This window comes from Corapipo altera, unplaced genomic scaffold (assembly GCF_003945725.1).
Source record: "Corapipo altera isolate COAL_440 unplaced genomic scaffold, ASM394572v1 47, whole genome shotgun sequence".
In the NCBI taxonomy this organism is placed as follows: domain Eukaryota; kingdom Metazoa; phylum Chordata; class Aves; order Passeriformes; family Pipridae; genus Corapipo; species Corapipo altera.
This window is the reverse complement of record NW_020884897.1, coordinates 382178-400998: the sequence shown is the minus strand read 5'-3', so window position 1 is coordinate 400998 and position 18821 is coordinate 382178. Positions and strand designations below refer to the sequence as shown.

Below are 18821 nucleotides of genomic sequence, written 5' to 3'. Positions count from 1 at the left end.
CATATCCTGTGTTTTCCTGGTATACATTAAGACTTAAAGCAATGTATTAAGCTGTGAGTTGAACAAGAAAAACAGAAAAAAATTCTTCATGTAGGTAGCACTGCCAAGTTAAGTTCTGTTACCATTTGTGTTTATTGACCTTTTATAATTTTAGATGATTTTCTTCATAAAGATTGACTATGATTTCTTTGGCCAAATGAAGTGAAACCTGAGAGTTTGTCTTCACTGCAGTGCGAACTTGACATACAGTTTACCCCTGGCTTTAAATCTGACTCTTCTTCATCCATCAGTATCTCAGATTTGAATTAAGTGGCTTTTAAACTTGAAAATACGACTTGAACCTCAGAGGCAGTCTGATTGCCGTGGGAATATAACTTAGGCTATATAGACTGGCCAGACAGAACTTAGAATTAATTCCAATTGGTATCTGTTTTGCTAATTAAATTTGTGCATAACTAAAATGTGCAGAGTGGCTGTACTCAGAGTAAATCAAGTTTAAAGATGGGCTGTATCTCTTTTGAATGCTAATGGATAATTTTGGAAACAGTATATATGTTTGGTTCCAAAATTTTTAGAGAGTATTCTGGATGTTACTGAGTGTTGATTATAAGTAACTCAGAACACAAGAAAGTTCTGCTCTGAAGGTGTTTCCAGCCTGGAGATCATACAGAGCTGCAGGCAGACAAATCTCCCCTTCTGATCTGTTCCTATCTGTGACTGCTTGCACATGCCATACACTTAAGGCTTCTTGCCTGTGTGAGCTCAGCTAATCCATGTTCTAGAAGAAAGAGAAGAGCCTTAAAGGAGATATTTGGAGAGTGGTAAAGCGAGGATTTGCTGGTCAGAAATAGACTTGGAGACTGACTGTAGTTTGGAAAGCAGTGGTGTGAAAAATAGAGAGGGTCATTAGGGCTGGAGCAGTTGTGGGATGCGAGTGGAAATGGAGACGAGAAAGTTAAAACTGTAAGGGAAGTAAAAGTGAAGTGTTAGGAGATGGGAGTATTTGTAAAGAGAGGGGGAAAAAGCAAGGTTCATTAGTGGAGGTTCATGAATTTGTGACAAGAATAGTGAGTACACAGCAGTGTCATCCAGGGGAAAGATAAAATGGTCATAGATATGAAGCAAGAAACTGCAAGGTGGAATTGGGACAGTGGGGTCTGAGAAGGGGAAGCTTCATTCCTGGAAAGAGGGAAATGGAGAAAATGAAGATAATGAAAACAGAAATGGAAGGAAGTGTGTGCTGGATGACAAGTCATACAGTGGCTTTGATGCATTGGTGCTGCCAGAGCTTGCCAGTTAGGAAGAGGAGGAGGGGAGGGTGTTCAGCAGGAAGAGAGGTTTTCGGTGGCATTTGGGAGTTAGTTGGAATTGGAGAGTTCAAGAATGAAGAATGGTCATGGGGAGCTTTCAGAGAGGAACAGAAGACTGCACAAAGTGTCTGGTATGCTTGATGTACCAGCAGTGCACAGACAATGGAACATGTTACTGCCTGGCTATTCACCTTCACCTTTGTTTTCTTCTACGAACTTAGTATCACAAAGAAATGTGTCTTGCAAAGCTCGTAAACTTCTGAAAGTCAGGCACAGACTTCTCTCATTAGCTCTCTGCCCATGTGCGATATTTGGTTTTTGCTGTGCACGTGTACACACAGGGAAGTTTTTTGTTACTTATGCTCAAGATGCAACTAATAAAGTACCACTTAATAAATCAAAACTTTTTTTCAAAACTGAGCTAAGACATACTTTTTAAAGTGCTCATATTGAATTTTAAAACTTCACATTAAAGAAAGGAGTCTGAAACTTATTAAAATGAAAATTATTGTAGTGAGGGTTTTTTGATAAAAACATATGTTAAAAAAGTAGGGTTTATTTGTTTATTCTTCTTTTGTTTTCAGAAAAAAATACTTGCTTAATTATTCATTTATCTCTTCCCTTCACCCATCTTCTCCTCCACCAAAAAAATAAATCATCACATTTTGACAGAAGTGTATTATGGAAAATTATTCTGAACAAAGGAGAAGTGTTCAGAAGATTAGTCAATCTGAAAGAGGAGGAGTGATCAAAATTTCTGTAATAAAATATAGAAGCATTGTAAACTATCTGTGCCTTATTTCGCTGTAGACGTGTTCAAAATTTTGAATTTGAAAAATAACATTCTGACATTGGAAGGGATGTTTCTGAGTTTGAAATGATAGTTTGAGCATTTATGTCATTCTGAGGATGATTTTTGGATATGGCTGTTTAACAGACCCGAGAATTGGTGCATACATGTTTTGTTGAGCCACAGGACAGTGAAGTAAATAATGCTGTTGACACTAATACATGGCTAAAATATTTATATCAATTAAATATTTGCTAGTTTATTAAGCATCACCTTAATCCTGGTTCTATTTCTATCACAGATTTTCCATCAACTTTTGTAAATGTAGGATCAAACTGCATTATAATACTATTAAAATATGAAGTATATTTCTAAAATTGGAGTTGCAGAGCCCTTTGGTGCAAAACATTTGTAACTGTCTATTGGGGAAGGTTGAGGTTATTGGATGACTCATTGCAGCAGGTTTTTCTGAACTCTCATTTATAGGAAAATTGTCAATTTTTTCAGTATTTTGGGGGTCAGTAAGGTTTATAATTTACTGTAGTTACTTACACTTTTCAAACAGACTATCAGGAAACCATGCCAGAACAAAACTATTTTTGCAGGTAATTAATGGAGAGGCTGAGGTACTTGCTGACAGCTATTTTCCAAGAAAAGGAATGGTTTGCAGCTAGGGGAAAAGTGTTAAAAGTGTGCCCAAACCAGTAACTCAAACTGAAAGAGCAACCTTTGATCTGAGACATAGTTTAGGTCACACTTTAATGAATAGCTTTATTAAACTAGTATATTAAACTAATATTATTCTGTCAGTTGGTACATTTTATTTGCAGAAAATTGGATCTGTCTAAGGGTATCTGACATTGACAACAGTGATGCTGTTTTAAATTAAACTGGTAGCTTTAGTGTATTTATTTAAAGGAATGTTTTCATGCATTTAAAGGAATTCCAACACTGACATTTAAAATCTGAGTCTGGACAGAGCTCATGTAGGGGGTTTTGTGTTAAAGACAGGAAAGGTACAGGTTGCAAAAAGTCTTGCCTACAAAGTTTTGTAATATTGCTACTTATTGAAAATATTTCACTTGTAGCATGGGGGTGTTTTCAGGCTGCAAAGAACTGTCTAAAATTTTTAAATTGCAAACTATCATAATATATAAATTAATAACTATATTACTATTTTATATCTTTATATAGTCTATATTTTATTTCTATTTTTTCTATGTTAGATCGTCTCACTGAAAGAATTTACTTCACAATTGTATTTAAAGAAGGTTTAGATAAAGGTGGCATCTAGATAAGCAGGTTTTATGCTATAGTCTCTCTCTAGGTGAAGGAATATTTATAGAGGAAAACAGTGATACCAGTTTCAGTGTTGTTATTGGAGTTGTTTAGGTAAGTGATATTTTTCTATTGACACAGGATTATGCTCTTCAGGAGAAGAAACTTATTTATTGCTGAAGTTGTAAAGGAAGGAAATCGTACTGTGCTCTCTTTCCCTCTCCTGCCTGTCTTCTGAGCCCTTTGAACAAACAGTCAAACATGACAGAAAAGATGTCAGTATATGAGCTTCTGGTATGTTTTTGGAAATGTGTGGTCAGGTAGTGATTGGAGTTGTGTGTTTTCTGTTAGTGATCCAGTGAGGGAAGTGTCTAGTGAGAGCTCATCCTTGAAGAGGAAGAGAATAAAATTATGAAGGTCCAAACTCGTAGCCTCGACACCACAAGCAGGATAGGCACTCACTGGAAATCAGCCTTACTTTGTTCTAGTGTTGATCAACTGCTGGAAGTAACCACCACAGACTGTGATGGGGTATTCATTTCTGTCTTAATGTTTTTCAGCATATGACTTCTTAAATACTCTCTCTTTGTAGTAGTAATTATAGATTTTATCATTTAGATCATATTCCCCCCCCCCACCACCTGTAAAAATTTTCCTGTAAGGAGAAATCAGAGAGATCTCTCTTCTGATGCATCAGTGCTTCACAGTTAAATTTGAGACATGGAAATACAAGGCACACTACAAGATATAATGAGTTCACAGGGTTTTTTTTTCCAAACTGCATATTTGTTAAAATGTACCCACAAATGTATAAATTAAATGTCAAGCAGTTAATATGTTTTCATGGTATGCTTAAGAGTGTCTAAATTCACATCTACTATTCTCAAAGCCTCAAAAACAACGTTTTTTCTAACATCCTTATGACGTAAACTAAGCAAAATGGAGAACACTGATAGAACATTATACAGAAAAATATTATGCAGAAACCTTTAATTATTCTGATGGCTGAAGATTGATATGATGGCAAGACCGCAAGAAGGTTAGTGAAGGCAGCTGTTGGCCTTTTCAGTTTTCAGTCCAGGTTTTCTGTGTTTTGGTATATTAGTTAATAACATTTGGTAGTTCCATAGATATTCCTTTTTTTTTTTTTTTAATAATTGGACTCTATACACAGAATTTTTTGCCACTCTTAATTTGTGTTATGTACGCAGATGAGTGAGTCAAAGGTAGCTTCTTGCTTCTGCAGCATCTTTGAAGTCTCATCATGTTTGTGCACCGTGTCCTCTTTGCAGTGATTCCAGTTCAAGATTTTTGGAAGGTTCCCATTGCCAGTGTGCCTGTACTACTTGTAAGGGCAGCTGACCAGCTTTGGAAGCCTGTCAGGAGACACAGGCAGGTTCCAGTACCCTGTCGGAGACCATGTGATTGAGGAGGTGAAAACTTCCTCAGAAGAGTGTAAGGATTTGATAGATCCCATTACATTACAACTTCCAAAAAGAGTAGAACACCATTTTCAATTCAGATTTTGTCTACCAAAACAGTCTAGAAAACCTCCCTTGGCAATTTCCTGTGCTGACTAGGTTTTGGAGACCTGTATACACGTCTGTAGTCATTCAATTACTTGAGGCTCCATAATGAATACAGGACTGAATGGCTGTTAAATTTCCTGTCTCCACATGAAATCTCTATCTTGTAGTTCAAATACCATTTGCAGGCATTCTGGTTTAGTTCTGGAAATCAAGGTTATAGTCGTCATAATTGTAGCATCCTTTAGAAAAAAGGCTGAATGTTTCTTGTATCAAACAACCTGGGTTTATGTGTCCCATCCCCACCCCCTCACTCCTCCCTCAATTTGTAGCATCACTAGGTTCATACTTTTAATGTTTTTATATGTCATAAATCAGTCAAAAGTCTTCAGACTGCTTTTCAAATGTGAAGAAAATCAATCCGTATTCATTAAAGTGCCAAAAATATTGAGTAACTTATAAAACATCCTTTCAGAAATAAATGTTACGGAATTTATTGAGGTTTGGGTGGGGAGTCAAAGATAGAAGCAAGACTTCATGCGTTCTATCTCCAGATGCATGGTGCTTGCCATAAACGCAAATTCGAATCAGCTTTCCTACCCCACCTAAATTCATTAGATCAATGAATTTGACTAAAAGAAAATGTATGCATGACTAATGGAGTCACTTCCATTCAAAAGCAGTAGAGAATGCTAGAAAGAAGCTCTTAAAGCTGAAATTATGTGGAAGGCCACTCATCTTGGCGCTCTTCAGCTGCCTCTCACCTACTTGCTTTATCTGACAGCCTCTGTCTATCCTTGCCAGTCAACCAGACAACATGGATGATCGGGAACAAGATTTATCCCCTTATCCCTTGGTGAGGGACCTCTCTTACTTGTGGGTTATTCAGAAAAATGGTTCCTTTGGGAGAGCTCTAATTCTGGAATTCAGCTGTTTTGGAAGGTGCTTCCAGGAGGTTTCTGCCCCTCTCCTGTCTAACCAGGGGACGTGTTATGTCACCATAATGAACTCGGTGGTGGAGGTGGCTAGAATTGTGTCTGGCTTGGTGACCGTGCTTGTGTGGGTGTGCTGGAGCTGTCAGCAAGCATTTCCGTACCTTTTACAAGCATCGAGGCTTTTTTTTTTTTTTTTTTCAATACCTTCCGTTCAACCCGAACGCCCTAGAAACAGAGATGCCTTTCGTTAGGCAAGTAAGCGCAGGCAGAAATGATCAAAATGATGCATTTTACTGTTTCATTTTAATCAGGTATTTACGCTTTGGTTTAAACAACCGAAAGCAGAGGCAGGTAGGAAGCAGGAGGCAGAAGCGAGCGGGGCCTGGCGGGAAGCTCCTGCTCTCGGCGTGTGGGGAGGCGGCCGCCAGGGGTCAGGCGGGAGCCGTGAGGGGCCGGGCGGGAGGAGCTGTTTCCAGGCGGCGGGTGCCAGCAGAACCCGATACGGTGCGATCTATAGAAGCAAGGTACAACTGGAATAATGAAATTTCAAAAATAAGCCCTTTTTAAAGGCTGGTTGTAACAGTCCTGCTGGGTATTGTAAATGCCTCAGGTGCACTTGATACTGCTGTTACGTTCCTGGCCCTGGCTCCTAATTTTTATGGAAAGATGGATTGAACTTCAATTTAGGAATATTCGGTAATCCCTCTCAGGACATACTGTAACAGCTGGTATTTCTGTGTTGCAGCAAATCGATTCCATACAGCAGTCAGCAATGCCTATGGCTGGGCTCCGGCAAAAACTTCCAAAGCATTTTAAATAAAGTGAGCCAAAGCAAATAGCATCATCACTGCAAAAATGTAGCTTAATTTGCACGTTAGGAAAAAAAAATCCCTGTCCCATTCCAGCAAAATATTAAGCATTTTACTGGTAAGGATTTCATCAGCTCATTTATTTTTCATTAATATATATTTAGGATCTGGGGGGAATAACTTTATGTTGTATATAAGTTTCTTAAATAATGAGGAGCTGGATATTTTTTCGTGAATGATTTACTGTGAAATAAAGAAAAACAAACTGATGGAGTTTAAATACATTGCATGTATGTAGATCAGCAAGATTTTCCACATCTTGCAGTGAACTTTAAGGAAATTCTTCTTGAATTTTTGATTAATAGTAATGTGCTTATAATGAGAATGCCTTGTTTGGCATTTTTGGTTGTTGTTTTTTTTTTTAATAGATGAAAGTACTTTAAACTGCATATAAATCAAAGATGTCCCATTAATAGTCAATAGTTTTGTTTTAATCTGTTTCTTACACATGCAAAAAGTGAAAATGCCTCCATCCTTTGTACGGCTGCCGTGGCGTGCTCACGCTGGGGACTGTCCCTGAGCTTGGGACAGGGCTCTCCTTTACGTGTTAAACAGAAAACAAGCAGAATTAATCTAAAATGAATATGTTCCTTCTTAATTGGTACAACGTGTCCTTGGCTACGATGTCTTTTTTTTTTCTTTTAAACTTCACCCTGGCTAGCTTTGCATAAAGACGTTTTACAACTTTGTCATCATAAGATGAGCTTTCCCTCTGAAATACTTAAATTCCTTATCCCTGTTTTAAATTTTAAGTTAATGGATTTTGTGCTGATTTGATGCATGTCAAAGTATTTTTTTGGAAGCTGATGCTTTTTTACTGAAAACTTACTTTTTTTTCTTCACCACAAACTTTTATAACCTAAAAAGCCCCAAACTCTTAAACGGTGTTAGTAGGCAGGTTTTTAAGTTCTTATTTGGTTCTTTTCATCATAGAAGAAGTTGGCCAGATATGTAACTTGTGCTGTATTTGCTGTCTTAAAAAACCCACCCAGATTCACTGGGTAAACACTTAGGGGACAAAAAAAATGAAACTTAAAAGTTGCCAGACTATTTAAACTATAGGCTCATGCCTAGGGATGAGTTAACAACTAGCTTATATCTACTAATTGATTTAAAACTTACTGAACAAAATCTCGTGGATGGCCCTTAATATGTTGCAATACTTTTAGCTACATGGGGACTTTTTTTGGTGAAAAACAGAATTTTGAACAGCATACAGTGTTTACAGCACCTGTATATTACTCTTCCACAAGACTGTTGCCAAGTACAAATGTGTCCAAAATATGCATTTTCAGAGCCAAGATGACTTCAAAAGTCATTCTGATTAATATGAATGTGCTTTAAAAAAACCCAACAAAAAACAAACCAGCAATAGCAGCAGGAAAATGCTCTATTTATTTTCTTTTGCTAAAGCAGAACTATGCTGCTTTCTTTCTTCAAGGATCCTTTTTGTTTACTGAAATGTGGAGAAAACCCTTGTTTTCTGTTAGCTTCTACTTCCCCCTTTCCCTTTCTTTACCCTGCAAACACATCAGCCTCTGACCTGCTATTAGTAGACATTTCCAGTCTTAACTCTGACTTTCTTCTAACAAGTTTGTGTTCCAGTTCCATATTTTAACATACTTGAAATTAAATACATTCACTTATATTTGAGATTAGTTTTAACTTTTTTTACATTTGCTCTGAATTTTCCTCAAGAAGTGGTTAAAAGAAAGACCCCACATTTACTATCAGTAGACCTGTGCAATTATTAAAAAATATGTGTTAAAAAAATACTGATTTTGTAGTAATGAATCACAGAAAAATTCCTTACCTGGTAATGAACTCTATGAATCAAACTGCAATTTACCTTAGAGAAGTGTTTGCACTAGTCCTGCTTTTAACAACTCCAGTTAAAAGTCAGACTGCATTTCCAGATTACAAATAAAAATTGCATGTCAGATCTTAAATGACCTGAAAACAGTTGAAAGGAGGTTAAATAGAAACACTGAATAAATTATCATGCTAGTAAGCAATTTTATTTTCTTGAGATAAGTAGTAGCAAAATTTGAGTGACTTCAGTTATTCACTGTTTTAATAAAATATTCCTAGACTTTATTTCCAAAATGCCTGGCCTGTTGGAATTAAAGAGTATAATTTACATGAGAGAAATGTGTTAAATTATTTTTAATGCAGAGTAGGATTATAGGCTAGACTGAAGAAAACAAAACTTGTTTTACCTGGGGAAACAGAAATCTTAACAGTCATAAGTAAGTGCAAAGCACTTTGTTTTAAGAGTCTTAAATAAAAGCTTATTTCATGATAATGATTGGATTTGGTTAGCTGCAGTAATTTACGGTTTAACAATGTTCTGAACTGTAAAATTCTGTTTCTGTTCTTTCTAGGAGAAACTGGGAGATAGCATAAATCTTTGTAGACAACTTGGCTGCAAGCAGTTAAACTGAAATTAACTTCTGCCTTCTGGCTGCAGTGCTGGTTTGAGGTTCCTGTGTGACACTCTGCAGACTAAATCATGCCAGCGTTATCAACGGGATCTGGAAGTGACACAGGTACGCGAGCCAGGGAGGGCTGCACGCTTCCTCCAGGGCTTATTTGTTAAGTCTACAGCCTCTATTTCAAGAAATCGTCAAATAAGATAATTAATTATGTTCTCAACGCACGCTTAATTTAAGACTTTAAACATAACCTTTTATCCCTGAAGTTAAGTTAGATCTGTGAAACACCAGAGACGAAATAAATTAATTTTAAAAAGTCCCACCACCACCTTGTTCCCCTCCATACGCAACCCCCAAAACAGAACAACTCCAAACGGTGTTATATATGGGTCTGAAGAATTTGGATTCATCTCTGAGCATGGTTCCTGCAATGTTAACTGGAAAAAGGAGGAGGAAAAAAAAAAGATGATGATATCATGCATGCCTTAATATGTGCAGCAGTCTAGACTATCCCCTCTGTGAGTTACAGTTATCAGTGGAGTTATTTCTGAACACAGACTATTCAGTTTTGACAACGCTTTAACAAATTAGGAGAAGAAAAATACTGTCTCAAGTTCTGTTCCTTCCCTTGCCTTCCATGTCAGAGCCCAGTTCCTGTCACTGACTGCAGGCAGTGGGAATGCAGCTATGGAGCTTTCCAGAGTTTTCACCTTCTTTGCAATATTAGGTTATATTCAAAGATTAAATCTCACCCTCTTGTTATGCTGACATTCTCTCTTTCTGACAGTATTTTTGACCCTTTGTTAGGGACAACTGAAGTTAATATTTTTGCTCCAGGGTGTTTGTTAAAAAAGGTGATGCAGCTGAGGTTACAACACAATACAAAGATCCCTGCCTTCCACCCCCAGCTTTCCATCCCTGTGCCATGTAGTTTTAAGCCCAAGAAGTAATAGCAGAATTTGGAAAATTAAGAGGGAGATTTCAAGTCAGGAATCCAAAAAGTATTTATATAAGAACTGCATTTTATTCTTATTTTAAGTAGACTGTACAGTGCAGTGATTTTTTCCCCCCCATGCCTCAGGTCCATGTAAAATTTATCTTAGATGAAAATATTCATCTTTAGAATTGATGTGTGTGTTTTCTGTTGCAATGGGTAGGGAGGGTTGTGTTTGTGTTTCTGTCTCCTTATTCCTGTGTTTAAGGGATTTGACTGTCTCCTCACCAAATCCTACCTCTGCATACCTTTCTTTTCTCCCTCTTCCCCCATGGAGATAAGTGAGTTGCAGCTGTTCAGTTTGCTAAAGCTGCGTTTTTGAAGATGTGTCAGTGTCTACTCTGTATCTTTGCTTTCTTTATCATGTAACCTTTTGTGTCCTTTCAAAACGTGCCTTAATTTTTTTTTTAAAATTATTATTCATTTGTTGTTTAAAGAATGTTAATATGTCCAAAAGTAATAGTTGTGGACATCATCTCTGAATAAAGAAAGAAAAGGGCTCCAAAAATTGAAAAAAAAAAAAAATCTTAATTTTAAAATTGCGTGTGTTAAAATGCCCCTACAAACGTATTTTACTGAGCTATTTAATCAATATGATGCTGCAAATTTAATAATTAAGATGTATGGTAAAGCTCAGGTATCTCCATTGTCCTGTGAAATCTATCATAAAATATGATACACACCATTAATATCTTACTGTTAAATAATGCTTGTTAAAACCTTTTTTTTTTCTGCTGCAAGTTGTAAATTGTTTCTCTAAATAAAAATTGGCATTTGGAGTGAAAAGAGAGTAATTTCTTTTTTTTTCCACTTCCTTTACAATCCTTCCTGATGGGGCTGATAGGCATTTAAGTATTTTTGGAATGGTTACATCAAACTGTGCTTTCTACCCTGGTTATGGTGCAGGTGGATTCTAATGGAAGCCCTGTTCTCCTGCTGTTCCTCTCACTCTTAGATTAAAAAAAGTGAAACATAAAGATTTCCCTACCTCTGTTGTTCCTTGGTGGACAGGCTGGTTTTCCTCTCGCCCTCCCTGCACAGACTGCTGGTGTGACATGTAATGAGTTGGAACTGCTTTAGTCCATGAGGGGTCTTTTTGGGGCACTGGAGGGTTCACAAGTCACTTAGTGGGACCTTTAGGGCAGGGATCCAACCTTGTTCAGTCTGTTTGCTGAGCCTCTCTTTTATAAATGCATTTGAATAAAATGCAGCCTGACCTGTTTTTCTGTCTGATGGATCCTGAGTGAAATAAAAGTCAACCTAGATTTAAAAACAGATGAAAGAATTCACTGAGGACTAGTAAATAGAAATGTATCATCTGTGAATATTGAAAGTTGCCCAGTCATGGACCATTGGACACTCAGTCACTAGTATGGGAGCATTAATGATTTTCTTTTTTTTTTTTTAATATAGTCTGAAGCATCAGACCACTGTCAAAAGCAGGAGAGTGTTCGTGAGGGGCCATATTTGATCAGACTAAATGTTGACCTGTTTGTGTCGATGTTACATTGCCTTTACTTCATCAACAGCCTTTATTAGAAGTGTCACTGTGTACTTGCAGCTGCTTCCTTATATACTTATACTTGCTTTTGTTATACCGTGTTTTAACCTGTATGTTCTTCTGAACACAAACCATGCCTCTTAAATCTGTTTTGAGAGTCATTTACCAGACTTTAAACTATGGTAAATCAAAACCATGGCTACACTATTTGCAGTCTTTTGTTTAAAACGTTGTTCTACTAGAAGGATTCACACAGGGACTTTTAAATTAATCTTATTCCTTACCACTAACTTTAAGACAGAGGAGAAAGGCTTATGTATAAGCACATGCTTCCTCCTCTTCCACTCTCCATTAGCCATATAGAAAACCTATTTTTATACTACAGTAATTTAAAAGAGTTACTCATTGTTTATAACATGTGTGTGATCCTCCCTTAAGGTTTATAGTCTTGTCAGTGTCAGGTCAAGATCATCTTAAAGCAACCATCGTGAACGGGAGGCTGAGCTCGTGCCTGGGGCTGCATCTGATGCTTTCAGTAGTTTCTGTGTTGCAGAAGTCTGCCTGAGCTCTGTGTGCAAGCCCATCAAATAGAGTTTGAAGGCTGAGCAAGAAGACCTGCATTTTTGCAGGTAAAGCAAGTCTGGTATATTTAGGAAGATTTAAGATTGCAGTTCTGGCTTCACATTAGTAGATGGCAGCTTTGTTGCTGACTTTGGTGGAGCCAAGATGACATCATTATGCTTTAAGTGTTGTTTTAATGTGAAAAACATCGTAAACTTGTTACAGATTTCTTTCCTCTCAGCGCTGTATCAAGCTTGCTTAACGGACGAATTTAAAAATGCTTTTCTGTTTGTCCTCAAAAACTAGTGCACCAGTGTGCAAAGCAGACTTTGTGCTTTTGATTCATGTATTGTCAGCAGGAAAACCATATTTATGGACCAAGTTTAGCCACCAAATAAAACTGTGTGAGATTGCTTATATACAGTGAAAGTCAGAAGCAGTTCTCGAATTTGAATATTGTAAATTCTAGAAAGAGAAAATGTGCAGGGCTTATATGTTTCTTCTTGAGAATGTATAGAAACAAGCACTGTGCCAGATAGGGGAGTATTTTCAGTATTGCAAACCTATAAAACTAACATGTTAGTTTTTTAATTTAAAAAAAGCAATACATTTGTTACTAACCGAATTGTAGTTCACATGGCCTTCAAAATATTCCAGTTTTTGTTGTTTTCTTCTCTGTTTTGTAATAATACTTAGTAGATGTGTGAAAGCTGTTCTAAATGCTAGGTATTTTTCCAAACTGCACTTTTAGTGGTGTATTCTGTGATTCTTCAAGAATTACCTTTTCCTCTGAAGCTGAGTGCTGCTGATGTGGGTGTACTGAATGCTGGTGGCAATATTTTGCTGGGGTGGTACATTGATGTGATAGCTCCACAGTCCATATGGATTCCATCCCAGTGGCGCCGGACCACTGCAGGCAGTGCGGAGTGCAAAGGAGATTTTGCAGTCATTGGAACATAAAAAGATGTTATCCTTGCTTTTATTGTTTTCATACAGTTGTCTTCCCTTTATTTACTGCTATATTAATGCATTTTAATCAGCTTGTGAGTTTCAGTGTGATCTTTTCTAAGCGTGCTTGATAATGAAAAGGATAAAAAGGTGGAGAGAAAGAAAAGAAGCACTAATAATATGAAGAAAAAGCTGAGTAGTTGGCTGAGCTGAGAGGGGGGACATCAGAAACATCTATAGGGAAAAAAACCCAAATTAATCTGAAGTGCTAAAATTTCTATTTTAGCCTTTTAAACCAGATTTCAGGATGAGGAGGGAGATAGAAATCAGGGAGTTCTATTTTTACAGCGTGTTTAAAAAATGTAGTAATGTAAAATGGTGGCCAGAGATCTGGGTTCATTATTATGAGATGAAGAGAAAGGTAATTTAGGAGAGCGATGAAGGAAAGATTTCTGGGAGTAGCTCTTCCGTTGGAGGCTGCCAGGGCAAAGGCTTGCAGGGTGATTGACTCCTGCTCCAAAAACTGCCTTTGCTGCTCCTCTGGTGTGCCGTGGTGGGAACAGAGCGCAGGGAAAGCCTTCACTGTCTGCTTCACGCTGCTGCTCACGGCTTAGGCACAGGGGTGCTGCAGCAAGTGCAGGATGTAAACGATGCCTTCAACTGCTTCACGATTTCAAGACCTACTAAAATTTCTCACCACGTTGAAATGCACAGATATGGCTAGATATTCATGAAAATGGATATGCTAGCTGAGACAAAATTTATACTGAATTAATAAATAGAGCCAATATTTTATCCGTACATTCTTGATTTCTCCCCATCTCCATCTGCCAGAGGCATTAAATGGCTTTTCAGCTAATGTTAATATGAAAGATTTGGGAAAGTATGAGGTGTATGGCCAGCTTTAATTGTGATCTGATTTAATTTTTTAAAATACAACTTGCTGGTGTTGGAAAAGGTATTTATTTTGGTATCAGCACATTTATGGTGATTGTTGGAAAACTTGTTCGAAGTGAAATGAAATTTCTGTAAACTGTTAAACTGTTCTGTTTTGTGTTAATATTTTATATTATGCTAGACTGATTCAGCGGTGTGGAATCAGAAAATGTGCGTAATTGTATTTACTGATGGTAAACTCTTTAAAACTGTTACAGTTCTTGGATGCAAATTTAATTCAAATGGTCTGGCAGGTGAAACAATTTTTACTCAGTTTTTTTTACTTTTGTTGAGCAGTGTGTAGCTTTGTAGTGGATTTGAAAGTACAATAGCCTGTACTGTTTCTAACCAGAGACTTAAATGTATGGCTATGTTGGTTGGACCAAAAGCTGTAATTACACAAATAGTTGGCAGTTCCAGTGATGCCGGGTGTCCTTTGCTGAGAGCACTCTGCCGTGCTGTCCCGTGTAGCTGTGCCAGCAGCCAGGTTAACTTACAGGGCCTACGTATTGTGTGCATTTAGTGTCAGATGGAAGGTTCTGTGGCTTCCCAGCCACATCAAGTCTTGGCTGACTTAATAAAACTAAACCTGTTAATCTGAAGGCACTTTAGTGCTACTAAGAGGTAGTGAGAAGCTTCCCAGCAAGCTGTTAGTTGCCTGTTGTGGAATACATGCGTTTAAATGTGATTTTTTTTTTAAAATAACACATTGGTATAAAGAAAAAAACCAACACAGAAAAGACACATCAATACAACATATTAATTTTAAGGATAAACTATGAAATAATTATTTCAAATAGTTTAATTTCCTAAACTTACTTTCAAGATAAGATGATGATGTAGAATCCTAGAATGGTTTGGGTTGGAAGGGACCTTAAAGATCATCTCGTTCCAACCCCCCTGCCATGGCCAGGGACACCTTCCACTAGACCAGGCTGCTCAATACCCCACCCTGCTCGGCCTTGAACACTGCCAAGGGTGGGGCATCCACAATTTCTCTGAACAACCTGTTCCAGTGCCTCACTACTTTCACAGTAAAGAATTTCTTCGCTATATCTAACTTAAATTTCCCCTCTTTCAGTTTGAACCCGTTACTCCTTGTCCTGTCACTATGGTTCCTGATGAAGAATCCCTCAAGCTTCCTTGTAGGCCCCCTTCACATACTGGAAGGTTGCTAAGAGGTCTCCATGCAACCTTCTCTCCAGGAGAACTTTCTCAGCTTGTCAGTGTACTTGACTTTAAGTTTTTGTGTGTTCCTATGTTCCTTATGAACGTGTATATCAGGTGTATTTGTCTGTACATATATGACTGATTGATATAATGGCATAAATTGTTTTGAGCGTTAAACCTTAAACTCAGTCATACAGTGAATCGCAACACTGAAATCATTTACCAACTTGGTTTTGGGCATCAGTACTGCCTGGGATTGTAGGACTTTTTCTTCTACTCTCAAGACATGTACACAGTATGAGATTTGTGATTAGCATGTGCCTCAACCACAAAAGGTTGAGATACATGGGAATCAAATGGTGTTCCCAGTAGTTTTAAGCCCAACTGAGTTGAAAATAGTCTTGATTTCCATTGTTATTCAGTCTCTTAATGAGATATTGTGTCTTCCTTTTGCAGATGTAAAATGCCATGTTTAGTGTTCCTTGTCGCCCCTGCCCAGTGCCAAATCTCTTATAAGCTTGCAAACTGTGCCTAAGGAGTTAAATACAGTGAGTGTGCCTAGTGCCTTCCTAGTGCTGGAATGAGTTCTTTCCTGACTGCCTGCCAGGTGCTTGCTATGGCCTCCTCTAGTGTTGATGAAGATCTAGATAGAAGTACTAAAGACTTGCCAAGCTGATGTCTGTAGAAAGGAGCAGTCAATTAGTCAAGGTTATTCAAGGTGTCATAGTATGCTGGCTTCATTGGAGAAGTCAGGAATTTTTTTAAAAAAAAGAATATGAAAACTTTGTATGAGTTTTCCACAAGCTGCTTGTTAATTTGTGCCTGATGGGTCACTTTAAATCAATTTTATATGTGTGTTATTCTTGCAGATAATAGGTGAGCTTTTGAAAACTCATGAAAGTATATTTTATGAACTTTGAAAGTATCTGTGTTGACACAGTGTCCAGTAAGTACAGTTCTGAGGGGTTTCAATTCTGAAGCAGTCTGATGAGCCATACAAGCAAGAACTTTGCAGCAACAGTCTTGCCCCGTATGGATGCAAAGAGGGATCAACTGTTTAACTCACATCAGAATGTTAACAGTATGTGGTGTGTTAAATCTGAAATGCACATGTTGAGACAAATCCTAAAAGACCAATAACTGTTTCAAACAACTGCGGATTCTTTAGCTCCAGGAGCCAAGTTCCAAAACTAAAGACTTTTCCATTTTGAAGGAAATAATATTTTTAAAAGCGGTGGGCTTAAATGACTGCTCATTTTCAACATTTTCTGTCATAACATTGTTTTAAGGTGGGCTAACAACTTTACTGTAGCTTGGAGGAATTAAAAACTAGGTACAACTTTTCAGTTAAAATACTATTACCTTTAGTGAATATGTGATCTTGTTCTTTGAGGACACTTATAGCAAAAATCTTGTTTTCATTAGAAAAAATATACAACACTAATATTTCTATTGCTATGCCATCTGTAAGGATTTCAGCATTTTCCTCCTTTTTTTGGGGGAAATAGCAAATAAATCAAAACATGTGTTTTTCCCAAGATGCCAATCAGTTGCATGTCATTATTATCTTGTTACTCAGTTTTCTGGAACTTCGAAAATTGTAATTTTTTTTGTATAAACACTAAACTGCAAAATTAAAATAATGTACATGCTGAAATTAATTAATCACTCTGCAAAAAAAAATTGTTAGTCTTTAACTTTTTGCAGTGTCAGGAAGCCCATATATTCAGTGAAATTATTTAAGAGAACATAAAAAAAGAACTTTTTGTAGCACATAAATTTGAGCACATAGTGGTCTCTTTATAACTGGAGTCTGATAGGACAGTGCAGTGTGTCTATCCAATATGTGTGTGTACTGCATATGTGTTTATTTGAACCTATGCATAAATACTGATCTCAAATTTCAGAATTAAATAATTTTTAATATTTGGTGTTAACGACTGATTTGATTGTGTAACAACGAGGATGTCAGAATAAGTGTTTCAACTGTGATGCTGTTTTCTTGTGTGTAAGGCAAGTGTTGCCTGAACCTTTGTAGAACTATAAAGCACAGTTCAAATGTGAAAAAATGGCAGCTTGTTATAAATGGCAGCAAATCGTGCTGATTATTTTACCTTTGACAAAGTGGAAAATTTAAAGGTTGGTGTGTCACATTTTATTAATACAATAAATTTTTACAGTGTTGTTCTGGGCTCAGATATATGTTCTTTAGTGTTTATTATCCCTCAGTTGCTGTAAAAATTTTTGATTCAAAGTCTGGCATCATTGTTCAAAATGCTAATTCAGGAAACTAATTAGCATATGAAAGCAAATGCACATCCATTTATCTCCATTTCTTTCCTTAAGCTAACCAAAACAAAGTCGGTGTTTTCGTGTAATATGCAAGAGTGATGGAACGCAGAGACCATATTTTTTATCATTTAGCACTAGTTTATAGCTTCCACAGACTTGTCCTAATAATGAAGCTATGAAGGATATGACAAGAATGGTGATATTAAATTTCTCTAGACTAACAGTAAATTTTTCCATTCTGATGTCAAGAATGTAGAGCATCTGGAATCTGCAGTGTGAGTGGTTCAGTACGGGAACAGTTTCATCAATTGCTTAGCCATTTATTCTCCTCCTAGGAACAAGCCGTCTTCTGTAGAATATAGCACTACAAAGGAAGCAATTTTCTAAAACTGGAAAAATCCTTTATGTCCCATTGTTTCTGATTTGAAAGTTTTCCATTGCTGCTTACTCTTAAATCCCATTGCATGTGCAAATCTAGCGTACACATTTTTAAATTGGAATTGCCATTATTCTACATTCTAGTCTTCAGATCGAATAACACTAAATTGTATTAGTCAAGCTTAGGAAAAGCTGAAGATACTCTGAAGACAGGAAGTGTTTAAGTGTGTTAAAAGAACAAATTGAAATTTATCTTTTGCCTTTTAAACAGGGACAGTGCCGAGTTTTCAACCATAGCTGGACTTTTGAAATTACTTTAGTTGTAGCTGGCTGAATGCTGCAAACCTTATTCTGCAGCTACTATTTTATCTTACTTGATGCTGCAACAAGTCCAAAAGCTTTAGAGTAGTTTCTCTTTCCATGACAAACTGTTGTAAATTTTAGTTTTAGATTGTGTATGTGTATTTAGATTATTATCTACATGGGTGTAGTTTATATGGACTGTTTCCGTAGGCAAGTTATCTAGTCGATGGATTTTAATTCCCTACGTCCCTGTTCTTGAATGAACTAAATTTTAAAAAAAGTGTATTGTACCCCCACTGTTAATTTATTACTTTTAAATTTCTTTATTCTTGAATCAGGTAATCAGGTTTAATAGACTTCATAAGTACCTTCAAACAACCCCCTCCCCGTTCCACTCTTACAACAGTGTTATAGTGTTCCCTTGTGTGATGCTTGTCTACTTTTAGTAAGGTTCTCATGCTCCAGGCTGTTACTGAGTTCACAGCACTGTTAGCTACTGTACCTAATTTATGTAACATGAATATAAATAGCAGCATACCAGTATCTAAAACTAGGAGCTTCCTCATTTAGCTGGAATTGACTCCTATTACTGCCA

General features: G+C 37.1%; 1 protein-coding gene across 6 annotated transcripts in view; it reads left to right on the top strand.

Moving 5' to 3' along the window:
• The window catches only part of MPP7 (membrane palmitoylated protein 7), a 150097-nt gene that overhangs the window by 32629 nt on the left and 98647 nt on the right, over positions 1-18821 (top strand). For 4 of the 6 annotated variants that reach the window (XM_027648447.1, XM_027648446.1, XM_027648445.1 and 1 more), the window contains exon 3: positions 9093-9257. In XM_027648447.1, coding sequence (XP_027504248.1) covers positions 9221-9257 — 37 coding nt within the window. In that variant the 5' untranslated portion in view covers positions 9093-9220. Of the gene's footprint in view, positions 1-6277; positions 6364-6694; positions 6767-9092; positions 9258-18821 lie in introns of those variants that run through there. The other 2 variants (XM_027648443.1, XM_027648444.1) reach the window with 2 other exon arrangements.